This window comes from Eptesicus fuscus, chromosome 24 (genome assembly GCF_027574615.1).
Source record: "Eptesicus fuscus isolate TK198812 chromosome 24, DD_ASM_mEF_20220401, whole genome shotgun sequence".
In the NCBI taxonomy this organism is placed as follows: domain Eukaryota; kingdom Metazoa; phylum Chordata; class Mammalia; order Chiroptera; family Vespertilionidae; genus Eptesicus; species Eptesicus fuscus.
Genome location: NC_072496.1, coordinates 2,087,755 through 2,108,663, shown reverse-complemented (window position 1 = coordinate 2,108,663; position 20,909 = coordinate 2,087,755). Strand labels below are relative to the sequence as shown.

Sequence of the window (20,909 nt, the reverse complement as noted above, 5' to 3'; positions counted from 1 at the left end):
AAAAAAAAAAGTTGAATATCAAGAATGTGTTGGAATCCTTGGACTTGGTGGTGTGGTCTTTTGTGAGTTTACAAAAAAATCAGTGCTGCCCTACAGACAGGACCGTACACTGTGTGGACACACTGGCTGGTGTCCATAGACCCCTAAGGACTGCAGTCGGGTGAGAGCAAGGAGAGGACAAGAGACAGTCACAGGGACATGCAGTCAGAGCTATTCCCACGGGAACCTCCTGGTTGAGAAAGAACCTCACCTCAAGAAGTGTTTAAAGATTAGAGTTTTGTATCACTTTTGCAGCCAGCCTTACTATTACTGTCCCTAAGGAAAGCTGACCAAGTACATGTCAGGGAATGAAGTCAAGAAATGATTGTGAAATCATTCATGCAAATGTACAGAATTGCAAAAGTCTTTGACCTTTGATATCTACCGAGTGACCCCATTCAGCTAGCTTCCCGGTACTGTCACTTAAGTTCAGAGCCACACTTGGTAAGGGCTCATGAAGCAGAGTTAAAACCACACAGCAGCAGCACTGGACGATCTGTGCTAACACACCCGGGAGCCCCACCATGCTGTTCCTAGTCAAGGTCATCCTCACCCTGTGGGTCTCCTGCGCTCATGGACAAGGTGAGTTGAAACTGATGGGAATATTTGGCTCCTTCTTAAGTAAGATTTTGCCCTTTTTCATTTGCCTTTACTTTTTTTTTAATCCTCACCCGAGGATATTTTTTCCATTGATCTTTAGAGAAAGAGTGGATATGAGGGAGAAGGAGGGGAGAGAGAGAGAGAGAGAGAGAGAGAGAGAGAGAGAGAGAGAGAGAGGAACATCAATGTGAGAGAGACATATGGATTGGTTGCCTCTCACACTCACCCCAACCAGGGTTGTCTGTAATTTTTTAATAAATCAACCAGTAGAAAATTTCTGTATTGTAAGGTAACAACAAATAATACCTTGATGGAGCCCGGCCCATGTGGCTCAAGTGATTGAGTGTTGACCTATGAACCAGGAGGTCATCTTTCGATTCCCGGTCAGGGGGGCATGCCTGGGTTGTGGGCTGGATCCCAGTAGAGGGCGTGCAGAAGGCAGCCTAGCAATGATTCTCTCTCATCATTGATGTGTCTATCTCTCCCTCTCCCTTCCTCTCTGAAATCAACAAAAATGTCTATTTTTTCTAAAAGAATACTTTGATGGGACAATTACTAGTATCTGCATAATCCACATGTCCTTTTTCTTTTCAGAATTAACATGTGACCCTCCAATCATTCCCAACGGTGACTTTGCTCCTAAAATGAACCAATACAAACTTGATTATGTAATCACATACCAGTGTGGAAACGGCTTCTACCCTCCCTTGATGGGAAATAAGACAGAATGCACTCTTTCCGGCTGGCTACCTCTTCCAAGATGCGTCCGTAAGTCCCATTCATGTCTTGACCTGCTTCTTCGTTGTGAAATTACTTCCCTTAAACACCCAGAAATGGGGCTCTGAGAAGCCCAGTCGTGGCCTCACTGAGAAGGGAAAGCAGAGGACTGACAGGCATTCTTTGCTTTTCAAAGTCTCCAATTCTAAGTAGGAAAACATCCCGTCATTGTAAGTGAAAAAAAACTCTTTTAAACGTTGCTATTCAATGTTAAGTATGTGCGTGTGTGTGTCTCAGATAATATAATTCTACTATCTGACCTAGGATATTGGGTAAGAGCACTACCAGTCAACACCTAGTACATTAGATACTGATGTCTGGGTAACAAACGTCCCCGAACACACTGCCTCATACAACAGCCCCCCGTGTGTCAGTGTTGGCGGGGTCAGCATTTGGGAGCCGCTAGCTGCCTGGTTCTGGGTCGCATCCGTCCACCTGGGCATCTCCATCGGTGGCCTGAGTGGAGGTAACCCTCCCCAGAGCAAGTGACCTGAGGGCCCTGGAGGCGCCTCCAGAGCATTGATGACCTGGTCACACACGGTCCCCTCAGCCACGTGAACTCTTCAGAAGAGCGTCCCTGAGTCAGGCCTCCCTCAAGGGAGGGGCACGGGGCTCCCTTGTATGAGGGGGATGAATGTGGGGGACATTGTGCACCTTCTAAAGCCATCCCCTGTCACTCATGCTCCTCAGTCCACAGGGAATTTTATTCCTGGGGGACTGCCCCTTTCCCAGTGTTTTCTGTCTCTACAATCTCATTGCTGTTCCTTGTATATCAGTTCATTGTCAAATGGGCCCACACTTAAGCTGGATCTTCCATGGGTGACAAATGAAATGATACACAGAACAGGTCAATGGCTCAGTGTTCATTCAAGGCCAAGGCCAAATGAATGTGGACAGTCAGGTGCCTTAAAGAGGAGGCCGTGACCACGTGACACAGACCTCAGTGTGCATAACAATGACAAGGAACATTATTGTCTATTGATTGATTGGTTTAGAGTAAAGTGGGCATATAAGTATTAGTTTCAGGTATACCCTCTTATGATTCCATATTCGTATATATTGTGAAATGTTCAGAAAACAAGTGTTATTTACATCATCTGAATTTTATAACTTTTCGTGTCCTAGAAAGCCTAATGCAATGCCTATTATCTGTATGATAAGAAAGGGATATAATTCACCGTTGAAACAATTTAGCTCTCATTGGATTTTTGTGAATGCAAAACATTATTCATACCGTGCGTTCTTTGTTCTCGTTGCTAGCGAAACCCTGCGGATTTCCGGAAATAAAACATGGACGGCTGCTTCATGCGGATACATCTAAATCACACTTTCCCGTATATGTAGGGCGATCGTTAGCCTATTTCTGTAACTACCGCTATGTGCCTCCTTCACAAACCAGCCTGGGGGTCATGACTTGCACACAAGATGGATGGTCACCGGAAATACCCTGCCTCAGTAAGCCAATCCCTTCATCCTGTGCACATGGAAACATTCCTCAGTGGAGAGAGAAAACCATGAGTACAACAAGGTCGAGGGAGGCGCTCTATGAGCAAGAAGACCAATGTAGGATTTTTCTTTTATGATAGACTCCTCATTAGCAATATGGGAGACTGCCCTAGCTCGTTTGGCTCAGTGGATAAAGTGAATAAAGCCCTCGGAGTGAAGGGTCCCGGGTTCGATTCCGGTCAAGGGCACGTACCTCAGTTGCAGGTTTCCCAGCCCAGGTCAAGGCGCATGTAGGATAAGGTGACCAGACGTCCCGCTTTTGGCGGGACAGTCCCAATTTTTAACAATTTGTCCCGCGTCCCGCGCGGCGTTTTAAAAAAATCCCGATTTTTGGAAAGAATGCACGACAAGCTAGGGAACGGCGGGAGAACGGGAAGGGAATATACGGTTTTCGGCGGCCATGTGGCTATTTAGCCAGGATATGAGTTTTATATTATTGTTGTTAATTTTATAATGTTAAACTTTAATAATCCTATCTAATAATAGAGTAACGTGTAAATTACCATCACTCCGCTACGCCCATGATTGGGCAGCGGGAGGCTGGGGGGCGGAACTCGGGGTGGCCTATCCGGCCATTGAGAGGCACGGATCCGCTGCCACTGAGGGGCTACCCTGCCCCCTGTGCCTCTCAACGGCCAGATCCACGGCCGCTGAGGGGGCCTGCCACGGACACCCAGCTGCGCCTCTCAACGGCAGGGTAGCCAGGTGTCCGCGGCAGCCCCCCTCAGCAGCCGTTGAGAGGCGCAGGGGGCGGGAGTCCAACCCCCTGCACCTCTCAACAGCAGGGTAGCCCCCCTCAGCAGCCGCGGACCATCAAAAGCTTGGGAGCTGGGTGCCTGTCTGCTCCGGCACCAGGCCTTTCAGAAGCCTCCGCCGAGCCGGAGGTTTCTGAAAGGCCTGGTGCACCAGCGGACAGGCACCCAGCTCCACCACGAAAAGCGAAAGCATGTAGGGGACCCTACACATGCATGATTCAATCATGCACTGGGCCTCTAGTAACAAATAATTGTTGAGAACTGATTATCGAGAACTGCTTATCAAAGTTCGCATTGTTGATCAGTTGTTAGAATTCGACCACCATTGTTTGGACTGAATGAACAATGGCATTTTTGGGGATTGGCAACGACGAAAACATTTTGTAACTGTCTCTCAGACGATACACATCCTACTGCGTGCTAGTAAGCTAGTTAAACAAGTGTAAGGTGACCAGACGTCCCGCTTTTGGCGGGACAGTCCCGCTTTTTAACAATTTGTCCCGCGGCGTTTTAAAAGAACACCCCCCCCCCCCCGCCCCGGTCAATGGTGTCCCGCTTTACCAATGTTAAAATCTGGTCACCTTAATGTAGGGGCAACCAATCATTGTGTCTCTCTCACATCGATGTCTCTCTCTGTCTCTCCCTCTCCCTTCCACGCTCTCTAAAAATCAATGGGGAAATATCCTCGAGTGAGGATTAACTAAAAAAAAAAAAAAAGAAAATGGGAGATCAAAATAAAAACTTTATAACAATAGTGATGTCCTTTATTCATAGTTTAATTGGGAAAATGACAGATTATCTTTCATCTTGATTTTTCTCTTTTATTTTTTTTTATTTTATTTTTTTATATTTTTATTGATTCTTTACAGAGAGGAAGAGAGAGGGATAGAGAGCTAGAAACATCGATGAGAGAGAAACATGGATCAGCTGCCTCTTGCACACCCCCTACTGGGGATGGTGCCCGCAACCAAGGTACATGCCCTTGACCGGAATCGAACCCTGGGACCCTTGAGTCCGCAGGCCGACGCTCTATCCACTGAGCCAAACCGGTTTCGGCTGATTTTTCTCTTTTAAAAAACACTTGCTGGCAACTCTAGTTCCTCTCAAGCTATGTGTAGTTTTTGGGTGCTCAGGCATTCTAACTTAAATGTTGCAAAGATGATTTTTTAATGTCTTAACCGAATTTATTATCTCTTATTACCCATTTACAATTCCTAGGAAAATGTTCTTTCAAGTCTTTGATACATGGATATTCCCCAGTTACTGAAGAAAGGTATGTCCAGGGCCAATCTAGAACCGTTATGTGCCATCGGGGCTACGGTCTTCCAAACCCACAGAATACGATGACCTGTGCGGAGAGCGGCTGGTCCCCTCCTCCCGTATGCATCCCTGTCAGTAAGTAAACAGCTCCATGACCCAGTCTGTCATTTTCTGAGACCAGACTCGTTTCTGTGAAAGGTCTTATGTGTCTACTCTCAAACTGAATGGACCAAGTCTTCTTTGTCTTAAAAGTAAGGCATATTTCGCCCTGGCTGGTGTAGCTCAGTGGTTAGAGTGTGGGCCCAAACACCCAAGGGTCTTCAGTTGGATTTCCCATGAAGGGGTTGCAGGTTCGATCCCAGGGATATGCAGGAGGCAACCAATCGATGAGTCTCTCTCACACATAGGTTTCTCTCTTCCTCTCTCTCTCTCTCTCTCTCTTTCTCTCTCTCTCTCTCTCTCTCTCTCTCTCTCTCTCTCTCTCTCTCTCTTTCCCACTCTTTCCCTCCCATCCACTCTCTCTAAAAATCAATGGAAAAAAATATCCTTGGCCGAGGATTAACAACAACCAAAACAAAGATATTTTAGTTTTTTTTGTTCTAATTTTTTGACAGCAAATAGATTATATCATTGTATTGAATTACGTAACAGCGGACAGTAAGTCATGAATGTTACTAGTGTTCAATAAAACGGAGGTTAAATTTACAATACTTGAGTCATTTATACTGAAGCCATGCTGTGTGTTCACTGGAGAAGAATTTAAAATATAGCTTACATTAAAAATAAATACACTGTTGCCCAATGTCACATATATATTGCTGTCAACCATTTCACCTATGGTTGTATGTATTTTTTAAATATATTTTTATTGACTTCAGAGAGGAAGGGAGAGGGAGAGAGTGATAGAAACTTCAGTGATGAGAAAGAATCATCGATCAGCTGTCTCCTACTGGGGACTGAGCCCGCAATCCGGGCATGTGCCCTGACCCGGAATTGAACCATGACCTCCTGGTTCATAGGTTGATGCTCAACCACTGAGCCTTGCCGGCCGGACTATGATTGCATGTATTAATGCTATGAAGTTATAAATGAGGGCTCTTACATGTAGTCATATCTGGCTTTCACATGTTAAGTAGACAGGATTCTGTAAGTTGCTTTATGGATATCATTTAGAAATGAGAGAATAATTGTTATAGTCATTGCATTATACATCAGGATCTAGTAGAGCTGACCTTTCATTGGAGCCCTGCGTGTTTCAGAAAAGCAGTGATCACTGATTTGAACTGGAATTCAGGAATCTGAGCCCCGTGCGAAACAACAGCCTGAGCAGCTATAGGAGGCTCTTTGTCCAGCTTTCCCTACACACGGTGCACGGGTGGAATTATTTACCGTTCATTCACTCAATAACCTTTGCAGAGTAAGAACATCTACAGATACTAAAAAATAAAACTGTTTTCAAGGAAAACTAAACCATATGCGACAGAAGGTGGGATGATTGACTTAAAAGAACCCAAGGAGATATCAGTTCTTACATTTTTAAAACATTGTTTTCCATTTCAGGGGCTCCCTGTAGTGAAAAAGCTGTACCCTTGGCCATTCGTTTTTATACTCAATATGGATAAGTTTTCTATTCCAGGAGTCATTATGAAAAAGAAGGTCTTTATATAAATACATGGATCGTGGATCATACGACTACAGTCTTTCTCTAGATCAGATGGAAGGTTCCTAACCTGTATTTAGATGTTTTGAATGGTAGCAGAAAGGATGGGTAAGGAGATCTAGTCTTCTTGTTCTATAACTTGTCCAGCCCAGAGTAACACGGACTCAGAGAGTTGCCACCTGAAACTTCACTTATCCACACAAACTGATGAGCTTCTCTTTCTTAGATGGGACTTGATTCGGCATTAGAAATACAATGGTCACCTTTGTTTTGCTTCAGAACAGTGTGACATGCCAATATTTGAGAATGCCAGAGCCGTATTCACCGGAAAACCATTTCGACTCAATGACACGTTGGACTACCAATGCCTGGATGGCTATGAAAATAGAGATGGAAGCACCAACGGCTCCATGGTGTGTGGTGAGGACGGCTGGTCCCATTTGCCAACCTGCTTTAGTAAGTGTTTTGATTCCAGCATTTCCTTTTCCAAGAATTGAAAAGTCTATATGTATGGAGTCCTTGCTTGAGTGTGGGTGGGCTAAGGCCGTGGTCGGCAAACTGTGGCTCGCGAGCAACATGCAGCTCTTTGGCCCCTTGAGTTTTTAGCAAAGGCCAGCTTAGGAGTTATCTAATTAAGTTAATAACAGTGTACCTATCTATATAGTTTAAGTTTAAAAAATTTGGCTCTCAAAAGAAATTTCAATCGTTGTACTGTTGATATTTGGCTCTGTTGACTAATGAGTTTGCCGACCACTGGTCTAAGGCATTTTGAACAACATGGTGGTTACAAGGTTTAAAATGCAAAAGAGGGACAATAGTTTCTGTTCAGTTTTACATGAATAGTTTCCAACAAAACTACAATTTTCTCTTCAACAGTTAAAATGCTCTTTTTCAGAATCTGCAGACAAGTGTGGGCCTCCTCCAGAGATTAGCAATGGAGACATCACTTCCTTCCCACTAAAAGCGTATCCTCCGTGGTCAAGAGTGGAATACCAATGCCAGGCCTACTATGAACTCTGGGGTTCTACAGATGTAATCTGTAGTTATGCAAAGTGGTCCAAACCCCCGAGATGCATAGGTAAGTTCTCAAGAATCTTCTGGATCCTGAGACCATGAGGGTCATGTTTATGAGCTCGCGTGCGGTCTACTAGTCATGGAGTCAGAGTCTACAACTGTGCTCACCAACAGCTCTCCTGCTCAATGTTTCACATCGGAGACTCATGTGTAGGGCTATGAGCTTGGAGAATCCCTATGTGAACAATGGAAGATGGTCCTTTAAACAGGAACATTCAGAGAGGCTCATTCTGATACATTAACTGACTCCACTGTGGACCATACCTGACTCATCCTCCCCGGTGTATGTGTCCCCTTCCATGGGAGATTATAGCAAACCCAGTAAGCAGCAAGACCGGAAATCAAAGTTAATATTCCCAAGTCAGAATAGTCTAGAAATAGTGCCAAGCTAGATTTTATGGGAGGGAAAGTGTTGAGTTTCAAAGGTAAATTCTAAACCTCAAGTTTGATGGACTGAGTAGATGGACAAGTCTAAGACGAATTTCACAGCACACGCAATATCTGTTCCAAACATCCGGACTAGAAAACAGTTACCATTCTCTGAGGACATAAAATCAGGTCTGTGATAGAGATAACAAACAAGCAACAACTCATAGACACAGACAACAGGATGGTAGTTACCAGAGGGAAGGAGCGAGTGGGATAGTAAAGGATAAAGGGGGGGGGTCAAATATATGATGACAAGAGATGTGATTTTGGGTGTTGGATACACAATGCAATATACAGATGGTGCATTATACACTGAGTGGCCACATTATTATGATCTCTGAATGCATAATAATCTGGCCACTCAGTATATATATTAGAGGCCCAGTGCATGAATTCGTGCATGGGTAGGGTCCGGCCAGCCTGGCCAGGGGGAGGGGACATGGGTAGTTGGCCAGCCTGCCTGCTGGTAGAACTCCTGGTCGAGGGGACAATTTGCATATTAGCCTTTTGTTATATAGGATATACACTGAGTGGCCAGATTATTATGCGTTCAGAGATCATAATAATCTGGCCACTCAGTGTAGAATTGTGCACTGCAAACCTATATAATTTTATAAACCAATGTCACCCCCACTCAATTGAATAAAAAAAAAGAAAATCAGCATGGTTAGCATGTAATACTTTCCACAATGCAATAGCACCTTGCCTGCAGGAAATAGACAAGGTTGTAAGCAATAGAATAATATATGAAATGATGCTTACAGACACATTACAATAGCAATAAACTAGTACCTCCCTCATGTCACTAAAAAAAAACTTTCTGAAGAAGAAAATATTTATACTTATTTTACAGATAGGGGCACAGGGGGGATAGTGACGTAGATAAATGTGTTCATAATCAAGTAGGGATTCTAAAATTCTCTATGTATTTACCCTTGCATCCATGCAGCCTGCTTTTACCATGAAGAATGAAGATTAGATAGATGATAGGTAGATATAGATAGATAGATAGATAGATAGATAGATAGATAGATATAGATAGAGATAGATAGATAGATAGATAGATAGATAGATAGATAGATAGATAGATAGATAGATATATGATAAATGGATGTGAGTAGGTAGATGGATAGATGGATGCATAGATTAATTGATATAGAGATATAAAAATATATTATCAAGTATATATAGTTACTAGAGGCCTGGTGCACCAGTGGGGTCCCTCGGATTCGTGCACCGTTGGGGTCCCTCTGCCTGGCCTGCAGGGATTGGACCAAAACCGACTCTCCGACATCCCCTGAGGGGTCCCAGCTTGCGAGAGGACACAGGCCAGGCAGAGGGACCCCACTGGTGCATGATCGGGGCCATGGAGGGACCGCAGGAGGGCTCCAGGGCATGTCCGGCCCATCTCGCCCAGTCCGATGGGCCAGACCCCAGCAGCAAGCTAACCTACCAGCTGGAGCGTCTGCCCCCTGGTGGTCAGTGTGCATCATAGCGACTGGTTGAACGTTCAAACAAAAGGTCGGACACTTAGCATATTAGGCTTTTATTATATAGGATATTTTAATAGAAGAATATTTACTAGAAATAGTGTGGTTTTCTATGGTTCTCTTTCCCCGTTTTGTGGGCATAGAGAAAACTATTAGCATCCTTTAACCCAGCAGAATGAGACTGAACTGGGAGCATTTGTAGCCACTGCCAGCTGATGGGACATGGACAGGAAGAACCATGGCCACCGAGGAGCAGGCTCCCATGTCCACTGAATAGGAAGTCACCTTGTGGGTGCCCACATCCCAGAGACAGAGCCAAGGCCCTGGGGTCACACTGCCGGGTCCACACACATCGTCCACCTGATGAGCTCTGTGACCTTGGACAGGTGCGCCTGACCTTCCCTTCCCCTCAGCTTCCTGGTGTGTGAGGAGAGCAGCTGCCTGCTGGGGAGCTGTGAGGGCCCACAGACCGGGGCGGAGGACAGGACTCGGCCCACGTTGATGATGTACATCAGCTCTTTCGATAACTTCATCGTCTTATGTTGACCTAAACTCATCATTAGGTTGAAGCTTTATTAGTCCCTAAAAGGAAAGATTATTGTTTTTATTTATTTCTTCTACTTTCAGAACCATGCATAATATCCAAAGAAAAATTGAATGAAAAGAACATACGGTTAAAGGGGAAAGATGACAAAACCTATTATGTAAAAACGGGGGATATCGTGGAATTTATGTGCAAATCGGGACACAAGGCGGTGACGTCAGAGGCATCATTTCAAGCCATGTGTCTGGAAGGGACAGTGGAGTTCCCCAGATGTGAATGAAGAAGCCCTGTTGCGCCAGATATGTGGCCGGCCCCACCGACTGCTCTTTGCTCAAAGCTTGCCAGTCTTCTGGCATTGCCTGCTCATTCCCACTATATTGCAAAGGACATACAAGCAATATGTTAGCCTCTTTTTAATTTTAAAGTAAACAGTATCATTGCTTACACTTGTACCAAGACAATAATTATTCGCCATCGAAGGATTAGACTACTTGCCGATGGACCAATAAACAGCAATGGCGGTAACTGTATGGCTTTCTGCCTATTGAATGGGATGCTTACACAATCAGTATATATCTTAGAATATACTGGGGGATATAGTACAACCAAAAGTGAGATGTGAAGATAGTAAAGTGAGCCTGGCCAGCGTGGCTCAGGGGTTCAGGGTCGACCTATGAACCAGGAGGTCACAGTTCGATTCCCAGTCAGAGCACACGCCCGGGTTGCAGGCTCGATCCCCAGTAGGGGGCGTGCAGGAGGCAACCCATCACTGCTTCTCTCTCATCATTGATGTTTCTCTTTCTCGCCCTCTCCCTTCCTCTCTGAAATCCATAAAAATATGTATTTTTTTTAAAATAGTAAGTGAAAATAACTCCTTTACAATATCCCCTCACTGGAGTCAGAGGGCGGATCCCTGGACTGAAGCATCGCTGAGGGAAGAGGCAGTTTTCAGTCTGTTTCCATGGGCATGGTTTTACAGAGAAGGGCATTTTAGGAGGCATTGCTCTTCTATTCGACAAAAGAATTGATTATTTTAAACATGTGATCTTCAAAATACCTGGTCATTCCTGTTGCTAAGTAAATATAGAACCTGAATTTTTATTTTCTCTTCAGTTGTGTTGAAGACACATACAAACGAAAGCAAGTCCCCGTCCGTTGTATCCCTGTGTGATAATTGGTATGTGAGCCCCTGAACTGAAGGGTTGCGGGTTCGATTTCAGTCAAGGGCATGTAGCTCTGTTGCAGGCCTGATCCCCGGCCCCTGACCGGGCACATGTGGGAGGCAACCAATCAATGTGTCTCTCTCACATCAATGTTTCTCTCTCTCTCTGTGTCTCCCTTTCCCTTCCACGCTCTCTGAAATTCAATGGGAAAAATATCCTCGGGTGAGGATTAACAGCAATAAAAAAAATAAAGGAAGTGGACAATAGAAGACAGAAATATTTTGATGTGAAGATCAATAATAGAATGGATGGAAGACGTACAATCAAACTAGAAATAAAGAGACCTGTTTAGATTTTTTATTTTCAGACAAAGAAAATGTTCATCATAAACAATTGAAATTCAAATCTTCAGGCAAGTTAAAACTTAGAGGTTTCTAATCCAACCATTTTCTTCTAAAAATTACGTTTCTCAAAGGATTTTACGATGTGTTAAAATATGGTTTCTATTTCTGCCATTCATATTTTAAAGGGTTCTTTAATAATATGACCTCCTGAGAGAGAGAGAGAGAGAGAGAGAGAGTTGAAACAAGCATCATTTCTATTTAAATAGAAACAAGCATCATTTCTACTTACAATCTTAGCCCTTTGATATTTAATATAATTAATTAGTTATTGTTTTGACTAGGTTTTTATGAAGCATAAAACCACACCGGAAAAATTATGCCACCAATTTATTTTTATAAACTCAACGTCACTTACTAATTCACACCATTTCCCCCCACTTTTCTGTTCTTTACTTATGTTTCTCTTAGGAATTAGAAAGCCAAGATATACTAAAATATTTAAACAGCATATACAAATTTCCTATTCTGATTTTTACCACAGTTAAAAATACAGAGACGCCATCATCGTATTGTGTTATCATAATGTTTTTCTGATTTTTAAAAAAAAAAGTTATTTTTCCGTTTGTCAAGAAGTGGAAAATATATGTTTTAAATTGTCCCATGAGGAAACACTTCAGTAAGTGATTCCAAATTTGTGTAGAGAAACGTGTTCCTGGCAATAAATACCATTATTTTAATTATTGTTATTAATGTGCTCTCCTCTCAGTAGAAAGAAGAGCCATTGTATTTCCAATCTCTATTAATTATTAATTATTCCTGAGCCTATATTGGGAAGTGGGAGAAAGTGTGATTTTCTACCTCAGAACACACAGGTTAATTTTTCCACATTTAAGTATTGCTCATCGAAATTGACTTATTTAGCAAATTGCCAATGTGTTTTAAGTATCCCACAGCACGCAATGCTTCGAGTTCATTAATATCATTAAGAGCTTGCTTGGTGTTTGTTTGTTGGTTTTTAATATATCTATTTTTTATTGATTACAGAGAGCGAGAGAGAGATAGAAATATCAATGATGAGAGAGAATCATTGATTGGCTGCTTCCTGCACGATTCCTACTTGGAATCGAGCCCACAACCTGGGCATGTGCCCTGACCAGGAATCGAACTGTGACAACCAGTGAGCCACACCGGCCGAGCAGCTTATTTGGTTTTTAAAAAACGGAGAACATTTGTCCCAGTTGTTTTGACTCAGTGGATAGAGCATCGGCCCATGGACTGAAGGGTCCCTCCGGGGTTCAATTCCCTTCAAGGGCATGTACCTTGGTTGCAGTCTCTATCCCCGGCTCTGGTCTCTCTCATCAATGTTTCTTTCTCTCTGTCTCTCCCCCTCCCTTTTACTCTCTAACATATCAATGGAGCCCTGGCCGGTTTGGCTCAGTGGATAGAGCATCGGCCTGTGGACAGAAAGGTCCAGGGTTCAATTCTGGTCAAGGGCTCCTCCCTGGCCCGGGCCGTGGTCAAGGTACAAGCAGGAGGCAACCCATCAATTTATTTCTCTCACATCAATATTTCTCTCTCTTTCCCTCTCTCTTCCACTCTTTCTAAAATCAATGGGAAAATATCCTCAGGATTAACAAAACAAAAGAGTGGGGGGGATTATTGCTTCCCTTTATAATGAATATAAAGTGCACGTGTTGTAGAACCTAACGTTTCTGAAATTGACCAACATGATGACTCTCTTGACTAAGAATATGACGAGAAAACAAAAGCCAGTTGTAGAACAAGCCGCGTGTTACCTGCGTCTTGGAACGCATCTTGGATATTTTAGCTTCCCTCTGTCACACGGCACTCTGAGTTCCACGGCAAAAGCAGACACCTCCGTCATATAAGAATTTCTTCTACAGACAAATTCAATGTAGTCGCCATGGAAAACAAGTCGTCTATTGTCATAGCTCCATTTCAGAAGTAAATGATTCCTGTCCATTTCATCCAAAGATAACTTGCAGGGCTCTGGGAAAAAAAGAAAGAAAGAAGAAAGAAAGAAAAAGAGAGAGAGAGAGAGAGAGAAAGAGAGAGAGAGAGAGAAAGAGAGAGAGAGAGAGAGAAAGAAAGAGAGAAAGAAAGAAAGAAAGAAAGAAAGAAAGAAAGAAAGAAAGAAAGAAAGAAAGAAAGAAAGAAAGAAAAGGGAAAAAAATTACCTTGGTAGACCAGGAAGCCCTGTGTTGCCTGCTCATGATGACCTGGAAGTTTCCAGGCATTGGAGAGAGAGGGGTAAGTAAACTAGTTAGAGTTAATATTTAAGTCCGAAAAAATGTTCCAAACTCTGCCCTAGCCAATTTGGCTCAGTGGATGGAGGATCAGCTGGTAGACTGAGGAGTCCCAGGTTCAATTCCAATCAAGGGCATGTACCTTGGTTGCAGGCTCAAGCTCTGGCCCTGGGGAGAAGGGTCTCATTTTATTAGGGAAACAGCCCTGGGCATTAGGATCTCATTCTATTGGGTCCAGCAGCCCTGGTCATTAGGATTTCATTCTATTGGGGCCAACAGCCCTGGACAGCAGAATCTCGTTCCATTTCGGGAAACAGAATGGGGCAGGTCAATTTCATTTTATTGCGGGCAACAGCCCTGGGCAGGAAGGTCTCATTCTATTGGGGGCAGCAGCCCTGAGCATTAGGATCTCATTCTATTGGGTCCAGCAGCCCTAAGCATTAGGATATTCTATTCGGGCCAACAGCCCTGGTCATTAGGATCGCATTCTATTGGGGCCAACAGCCCTGGGCATTAGGATCTCTTTCTATTGGGGGCAACAGAACAGGGCTGGAGAGTCTCATTCTATTGGGACAAAAGCCCTGAGCAGAAGGCTCTCATTCTATTGGTGCCAACAGCCCTGGGCATTAGGGTCTCGTTCCATTGAGGGCAACAGAATGGGGCAAGTGAGTCTCATTTTATTGCGGGCAATAGCGCTGGGCATGAGGGTCTCATTCTGTTGTGGGCAACAGCCCTGGGCAGGAGGCTCTCATTCTATTGGGTCCAACAGCCCTGGGCATTAGGATCTCTTTCTATTGGGGCCAGCAGCCCTGGGCATTAGGATCTCATTCTATTGGGGCCAGCAGCCCTGGGCATTAGGATCTCTTTCTATTGGGGGCAACAGAACAGGGCTGGAGAGTCTCATTCTATTGGGGCCAACAGCCCTGGGCATGAGGGTGTCATTCTATTGCGGGCAACAGCCCTTGGCAGGAGGCTCTCCTTCTATTGGTTCCAACAGCCTGGGCATTAGGATCTCATTCTATTGAGGCCAACAGCCCTGGGCATTAGGGTCTCGTTCCATTGCGGGCAATAGAATGGGGCAAGTGAGTCTCATTTTATTGCGGGCAACAGCCCTAGGCAGGAAGGTCCCATTCTATTGGGGGCAATAGCCTTGGCCAGGAGGCTCTCATTCTATTGGGGCCAACAGCCCTGGGCATTAGGATCTCATTCTATTGGGGCCAACAGCCCTGGGCATTAGGATCTCATTCTATTGGGGCCAACAGCCCTGGGCATTAGGATCTCATTCCATTGCGGGCAACAGAATGGGACAGGTCAGTCTCATTTTATTGTGGGCAACAACTCAGGGAAGGAAGGTCTCATTCTATTGGGGCCAGCAGCCCTGGTCATTAGGATCTCATTCTGTTGGGCCAACAGCCCTGGGCATTAGGATCTTGTTCCATTGTGAGCAACAGAACGGGGCATGTGAGTCTCATTTTATTGCAGGCAACAGCCCTTGGCAGGAAGGTCTCATTCTATTGGGGCCAACAGCCCTGGACAGAAGGCTCTCATTCTATTGGTGCCAACAGCCCTGGGCAATGGGATCTCTTTCTATTGCGGAAAACAGAACAGCGATGGTGAGTCTCATATTATTGTGGGCAACAGCCCTGGGCATTAGGATCTTGTACCATTGTGAGCAACAGAATGGGGCAGATGAGTCTCATTTTATTCCAGGAAACAGCCCTGGGCAGGAGGATCTCATTCTATTGGGGACAACAGCGCTGGGCATTAGGATCTCTTTATATTGCGGGAAGAACAGGGATGGTGAGTCTCATTTTATTGTGGGCAACAGGCCTGGGCAGGAAGGTCTCATTCTATTGGGCATCAGCTCTGGGCAGGAGGCTCTCATTCTATTGGGGTCAGCTGCACTGGGCATTAGGATCTCTTTCTATTGCGGGCAACAGAACAGGGCTGGAGAGTCTCATTCTATTGGGGCCGACAGCCCTGGGCATGAGGGTCTCATTCTATTGGGTCCAGCAGCACTGGGCATTAGGATCTCATTCTATTCGGGCCCACACTCCTGGAAGTTAGGATCTCATTCTATAGGGGCCAACAGCCCTGGGCATTAGGATCTCATTTCCATTGCAGGCAACAGAACGGGGCAGGTCACTCTCATTTTAATGTGGGCAACAGCTCTGGGCAGGAAAAACTCATTGTATTGGGGGCAGCAGCCCTGGACATTAGGATCTCACTCTATTGGGTCCAGCAATCTGGGCATTAGGATCTCATTCTATTGGGTCAAGCAGCCATGGGGAGGAGGATCTCTTTCTATTAGGGCCAACACACCTGGGCATTAGGATCTCATTCTATTGGGGCCAACAGCCCAGGGCATTAGGATCTTTTTTCCATTGTGGGCAAGAGAATGGGGCAGTTGAGTCTCATTTTATTGCGGGTAAAAGCCCTGGGAAGGAGGGTCCCATTCTATTGAGGCCAATAGCCCTGGGCAGGAGGTTCTGATTTTATTGGGTCCAACAACGCTGAGAAGGAAGATCTTGTACTATTGCCCAGTATTGTTGGCTCCAATAGAATGAGATCCTCCTGACCAGGGTTCTTGCCCCCAATAGGAGATGCTATTGCTCTGTGCTCTCAGCCCCAATAGAATGAGACTAACCTACCCAGGCCTGTTGCCCGCAATAGGAGACATTATCGATCAGGGCTCTCAGCCCCAATAGAATGAGACCAAATTGGCCAGGGCTGTTGCCCCCAATAGCAGATGCTACTGCTCAGGGCTCTCAGCCCCAATAGAATGAGACTCAATTGGCCAGGGCTGTTGCCCACAATTGGAGATGTTATTGCCCAGGGCTGTTGGCCCCAATAGAATGAGACTCTCCTGCCCTGAGTTATTGCCCGCAATAGGAGATGCTATTGCCCATGGCTATCAGCCACAATAGAATGAGACTCAATTGGCCAGAGCTTTGCCCGCAATAGCAGATGCCATTGATCAGTGCTTTCAACCCCAATAGAATGAAACTAAATTGGCCAGAGCTGTTGCCCTCAATAGGATATGCTATTGCTGTGGACTCTCAGCCCCAATAAAATGAGACTCAACAGGCAGGGCTGTTGCCCGCAATAGGAGATGCTATTGCCCAGGGATGTTGGACCCCATAGAATGAGACTCAATTTGACAGGGCTGTTGCCAATAATAGGAGATGATATTTCTATGTGCTTTCAGATCCAATAGAATGAGACCTAATTGGCCAGGACTGTAGCCCGCAATAGCAGATGCTATTGCTCAGGGCCGTCAGCCCCAATAGAATGAGACTCAATTGCCCTGGGTTATTGCCCGCAATAGGAGATGCTATTGCCCAGGGCTATCAGCCACAATAGAATGAGACTCACCTACCCTGAGTTATTGCCCGCAATAGGAGATACTATTGCTCAGGGCTGTCAGCCCCAATAGAATGAGACTCAATTGCCCTGGGTTATTGCCCGCAATAGGAGATGCTATTGCTCAGGGCTGTCAGCCCCAATAGAATGAGACTCAATTGGCCTGAGTTATTGCCCGCAATAGGAGGTGCTATTGCTCAGGGATCTCAGCCCCAATAGAATGAGATTCAATTGGCCATGGCTATTGCTTATAATAGGAGATGCTATTGCTCTGGGCTCTCAGCCCCAATAGAATGACACCAAATTGGCCAGGACTGTTGCCCGAAATAGGAGATGCTATTGCCCAGGGCTGTTGGCCCAATAGAATAAGACTGAAATGGAAAGGGCTATTGCCCACAATAAGAGATGCTATTGCCCATGGCTATCAGCCCCAATAGAATGAGACTCAATTGGCCAGGACTGTTGCCTGCTATAGCAGATGCTATTGATCAGTGCTCTCAGCCCCAGTAGAATGAGACTCAATTGGCCAGGGCTGTTGCCGCAATAGGAGATGCTATTACCCTTGGATCTCAGCCCCAATAGTATGAGATCCTCCTGTCAAGGCCGGTTGCCCGCAATAGGAGATGCTATTGCCCAGTGCTATTGGCCCCAATAGAATGAGACTCAATTGTCCAGGGCTGTTGCCCGCAATAAGAGATGCTAATGCCCATGGATATCAGCCCCAATAGAATGAGACTCACCTACCCAGGGCTGTGGCCCGCAACGGGAGATGATATTGCCCATTACTATCAGCCCCAATAGAATGAGATCCTCAAGTCCAGTCCTGTTGCCCGAAATAGGAGATGCGATTGCCCATGGCTATCAACCCCAATAGAATGAGACTCCCCTGCCCTGAGTTATTGCCCGCAATAGGAGGTGCTATTGCTCAGGGCTGTCAGCCCCAATAGAATGAGACTCCCCTGCCCTGAGTTATTGCCCGCAATAGGAGGTGCTATTGCTCAGGGCTGTCAGCCCCAATAGAATGAGACTCAATTGCCCTGAGTTATTGCCCGCAATAGGAGGTGCTATTGCTCAGGGCCGTCAGCCCCAATAGAATGAGACTCCCCTGCCCTGAGTTATTGCCCGCAATAGGAGGTGCTATTGCTCAGGGCTGTCAGCACCAATAGAATGAGACTCAATTGGCCAGGGCTGTTGCCTGCAATAGGAGATGCTATTGCTCAGGGCTGTCAGCCCCAATAGAATGAGACTCCCCTACCCTGAGTTATTGCCCGCAATAGGAGATTCTATTGCTCAGGGCTGTCAGCCCCAATAGAATGAGACTCCCCTGCCCTGAGTTATTGCCCGCAATAGGAGGTGCTATTGCTCAGGGCCGTCAGCCCCAATAGAATGAGACTCACCTGCCCTGAGTTATTGCCCGCAATAGGAGGTGCTATTGCTCAGGGCTCTCAGCCCCAATAGAATGAGACTCCCCTGCCCTGAGTTATTGCCCGCAATAGGAGGTGCTATTGCTCAGGGCTCTCAGCCCCAATAGAATGAGACTCATCTACCCTGAGTTATTGCCCGCAATAGGAGGTGCTATTGCTCAGGGCTCTCAGCCCCAATAGAATGAGACTCCCCTGCCCTGAGTTATTGCCCGCAATAGGAGATGCTATTGCTCAGGGCTGTCAGCCCCAATAGAATGAGACTCCCCTGCCCTGAGTTATTGCCCGCAATAGGAGGTGCTATTGCTCAGGGCTGTCAGACCCAATAGAATGAGACTCACCTGCCCTGAGTTATTGCCCGCAATAGGAGGTGCTATTGCTCAGGGCCGTCAGCCCCAATAGAATGAGACTCCCATGCCCTGAGTTATTGCCCGCAATAGGAGGAGCTATTGCTCAGGGCTGTCAGCCCCAGTAGAATGAGACTCAATTGCCCTGAGTTATTGCCCGCAATAGGAGGAGCTATTGCTCAGGGCCGTCAGCCCCAATAGAATGAGACTCACCTGCCCTGAGTTATTGCCCGCAATAGGAGGTGCTATTGCTCAGGGCTGTCAGCCCCAGTAGAATGAGACTCAATTGCCCTGAGTTATTGCCCGCAATAGGAGGTGCTATTGCTCAGGGCTGTCAGCCCCAATAGAATGAGGCTCACCTGCCCTGAGTTATTGCCCGCAATAGGAGGTGCTATTGCTCAGGGCTGTCAGCCCCAATAGAATGAGACTCAATTGCCCTGAGTTATTGCCCGCAATAGGAGATGCTATTGCTCAGGGCCGTCAACCCCAATAGAATGAGACTCACTTGCCCTGAGTTATTGCCCGCAATAGGAGGTGCTATTGCTCAGGGCTGTCAGCCCCAATAGAATGAGACTCAATTGGCCATGGCTGTTGCCCGCAATAGGAGGTGCTATTGCTCAGGGCTGTCAGCCCCAATAGAATGAGACTCAATTACCCTGAGTTATTGCCCGCAATAGGAGGTGCTATTGCTCAGGGCCGTCAGCCCCAATAGAATGAGACTCCCCTACCCTGAGTTATTGCCCGCAATAGGAGGTGCTATTGCTCAGGGCTGTCAGCCCCAATAGAATGAGACTCACCTGCCCTGAGTTATTGCCCGCAATAGGAGATGCTATTGCTCAGGGCTCTCAGCCCCAATAGAATGAGACTCAATTACCCTGAGTTATTGCCCGCAATAGGAGGTGCTATTGCTCAGGGCTCTCAGACCCAATAGAATGAGACTCCCCTGCCCTGAGTTATTGCCCGCAATAGGAGGTGCTATTGCTCAGGGCTGTCAGCCCCAATAGAATGAGACTCAATTGCCCTGAGTTATTGCCCGCAATAGGAGGTGCTATTGCTCAGGACCGTCAGCCCCAATAGAATGAGACTCACCTACCCTGAGTTATTGCCCGCAATAGGAGGTGCTATTGATCAGGGCCGTCAGCCCCAATAGAATGAGACTCAATTGGCCAGGGCTGTTGCCCGAAATAGGAGGTGCTATTGCTCAGGGCCGTCAGCCCCAATAGAATGAGACTCCCCTGCCCTGAGTTATTGCCCGCAATAGGAGGTGCTATTGCTCAGGGCCGTCAGCCCCAATAGAATGAGACTCCCCTGCCCTGAGTTATTGCCCGCAATAGGAGGTGCTATTGCTCAGGGCTCTCAGCCCCAATAGAATGAGACTCCCCTGCCCTGAGTTATTGCCCGCAATAGGAGGTGCTATTGCTCAGGGCTGTCAGCCCCAATAGAATGAGACTCAATTGCCCTGAGTTATTGCCCGCAATAGGAGGTGCTATTGCTCAGGACCGTCAGCCCCAATAGAATGAGACTCACCTGCCCTGAGTTATTGCCCGCAATAGGAGGTGCTATTGCTCAGGGCTCTCAGCCCCAATAGAATGAGACTAAATTGGCCATGGCTGTTGTCCCCAATAGGAGGTGCTATTGCTCAGGGCTCTCAGCCCCAATAGAATGAGACTAAATTGGCCATGGCTGTTGTCCCCAATAGGAGATGCTATTGCTCAGGGCTGTCAGCCCCAATAGAATGAGACTCCCCTCCCCTGAGTTATTGCCCACAATAGGAGGTGCTATTGCTCAGGCCTCTCAGCCCCAATAGAATGAGACTCACCTACCCTGAGTTATTGCCCGCAATAGGAGGTGCTATTGCTCTGTGCTTTCA

The 20,909-nt window shown here is 46.1% G+C and overlaps 2 protein-coding genes across 2 annotated transcripts in view; one reads left to right on the top strand and one right to left on the bottom strand.

The window, feature by feature from the left end:
• The first annotated feature begins 5,020 nt into the window (after positions 1-5,020).
• LOC129147087 (complement factor H-related protein 4-like) lies at positions 5,021-10,426 on the top strand. Its single transcript, XM_054713074.1, has 4 exons — positions 5,021-5,072; positions 6,877-7,053; positions 7,493-7,675; positions 10,218-10,426. Exons 1-4 carry the CDS (start codon positions 5,021-5,023, stop codon positions 10,412-10,414), a joined length of 609 nt encoding a protein of 202 aa, XP_054569049.1. The 3' UTR covers positions 10,415-10,426.
• Positions 10,427-13,433: 3,007 nt separating this feature from the next.
• F13B (coagulation factor XIII B chain) overlaps positions 13,434-20,909 on the bottom strand; it is a 28,325-nt gene continuing 20,849 nt past the window's right edge. Inside the window, exon 11 of the mRNA XM_054713156.1 lies at positions 13,434-13,651. Within this exon, the coding sequence (XP_054569131.1) occupies positions 13,434-13,651 (218 nt within the window). The remainder of the gene's footprint in view (positions 13,652-20,909) is intronic.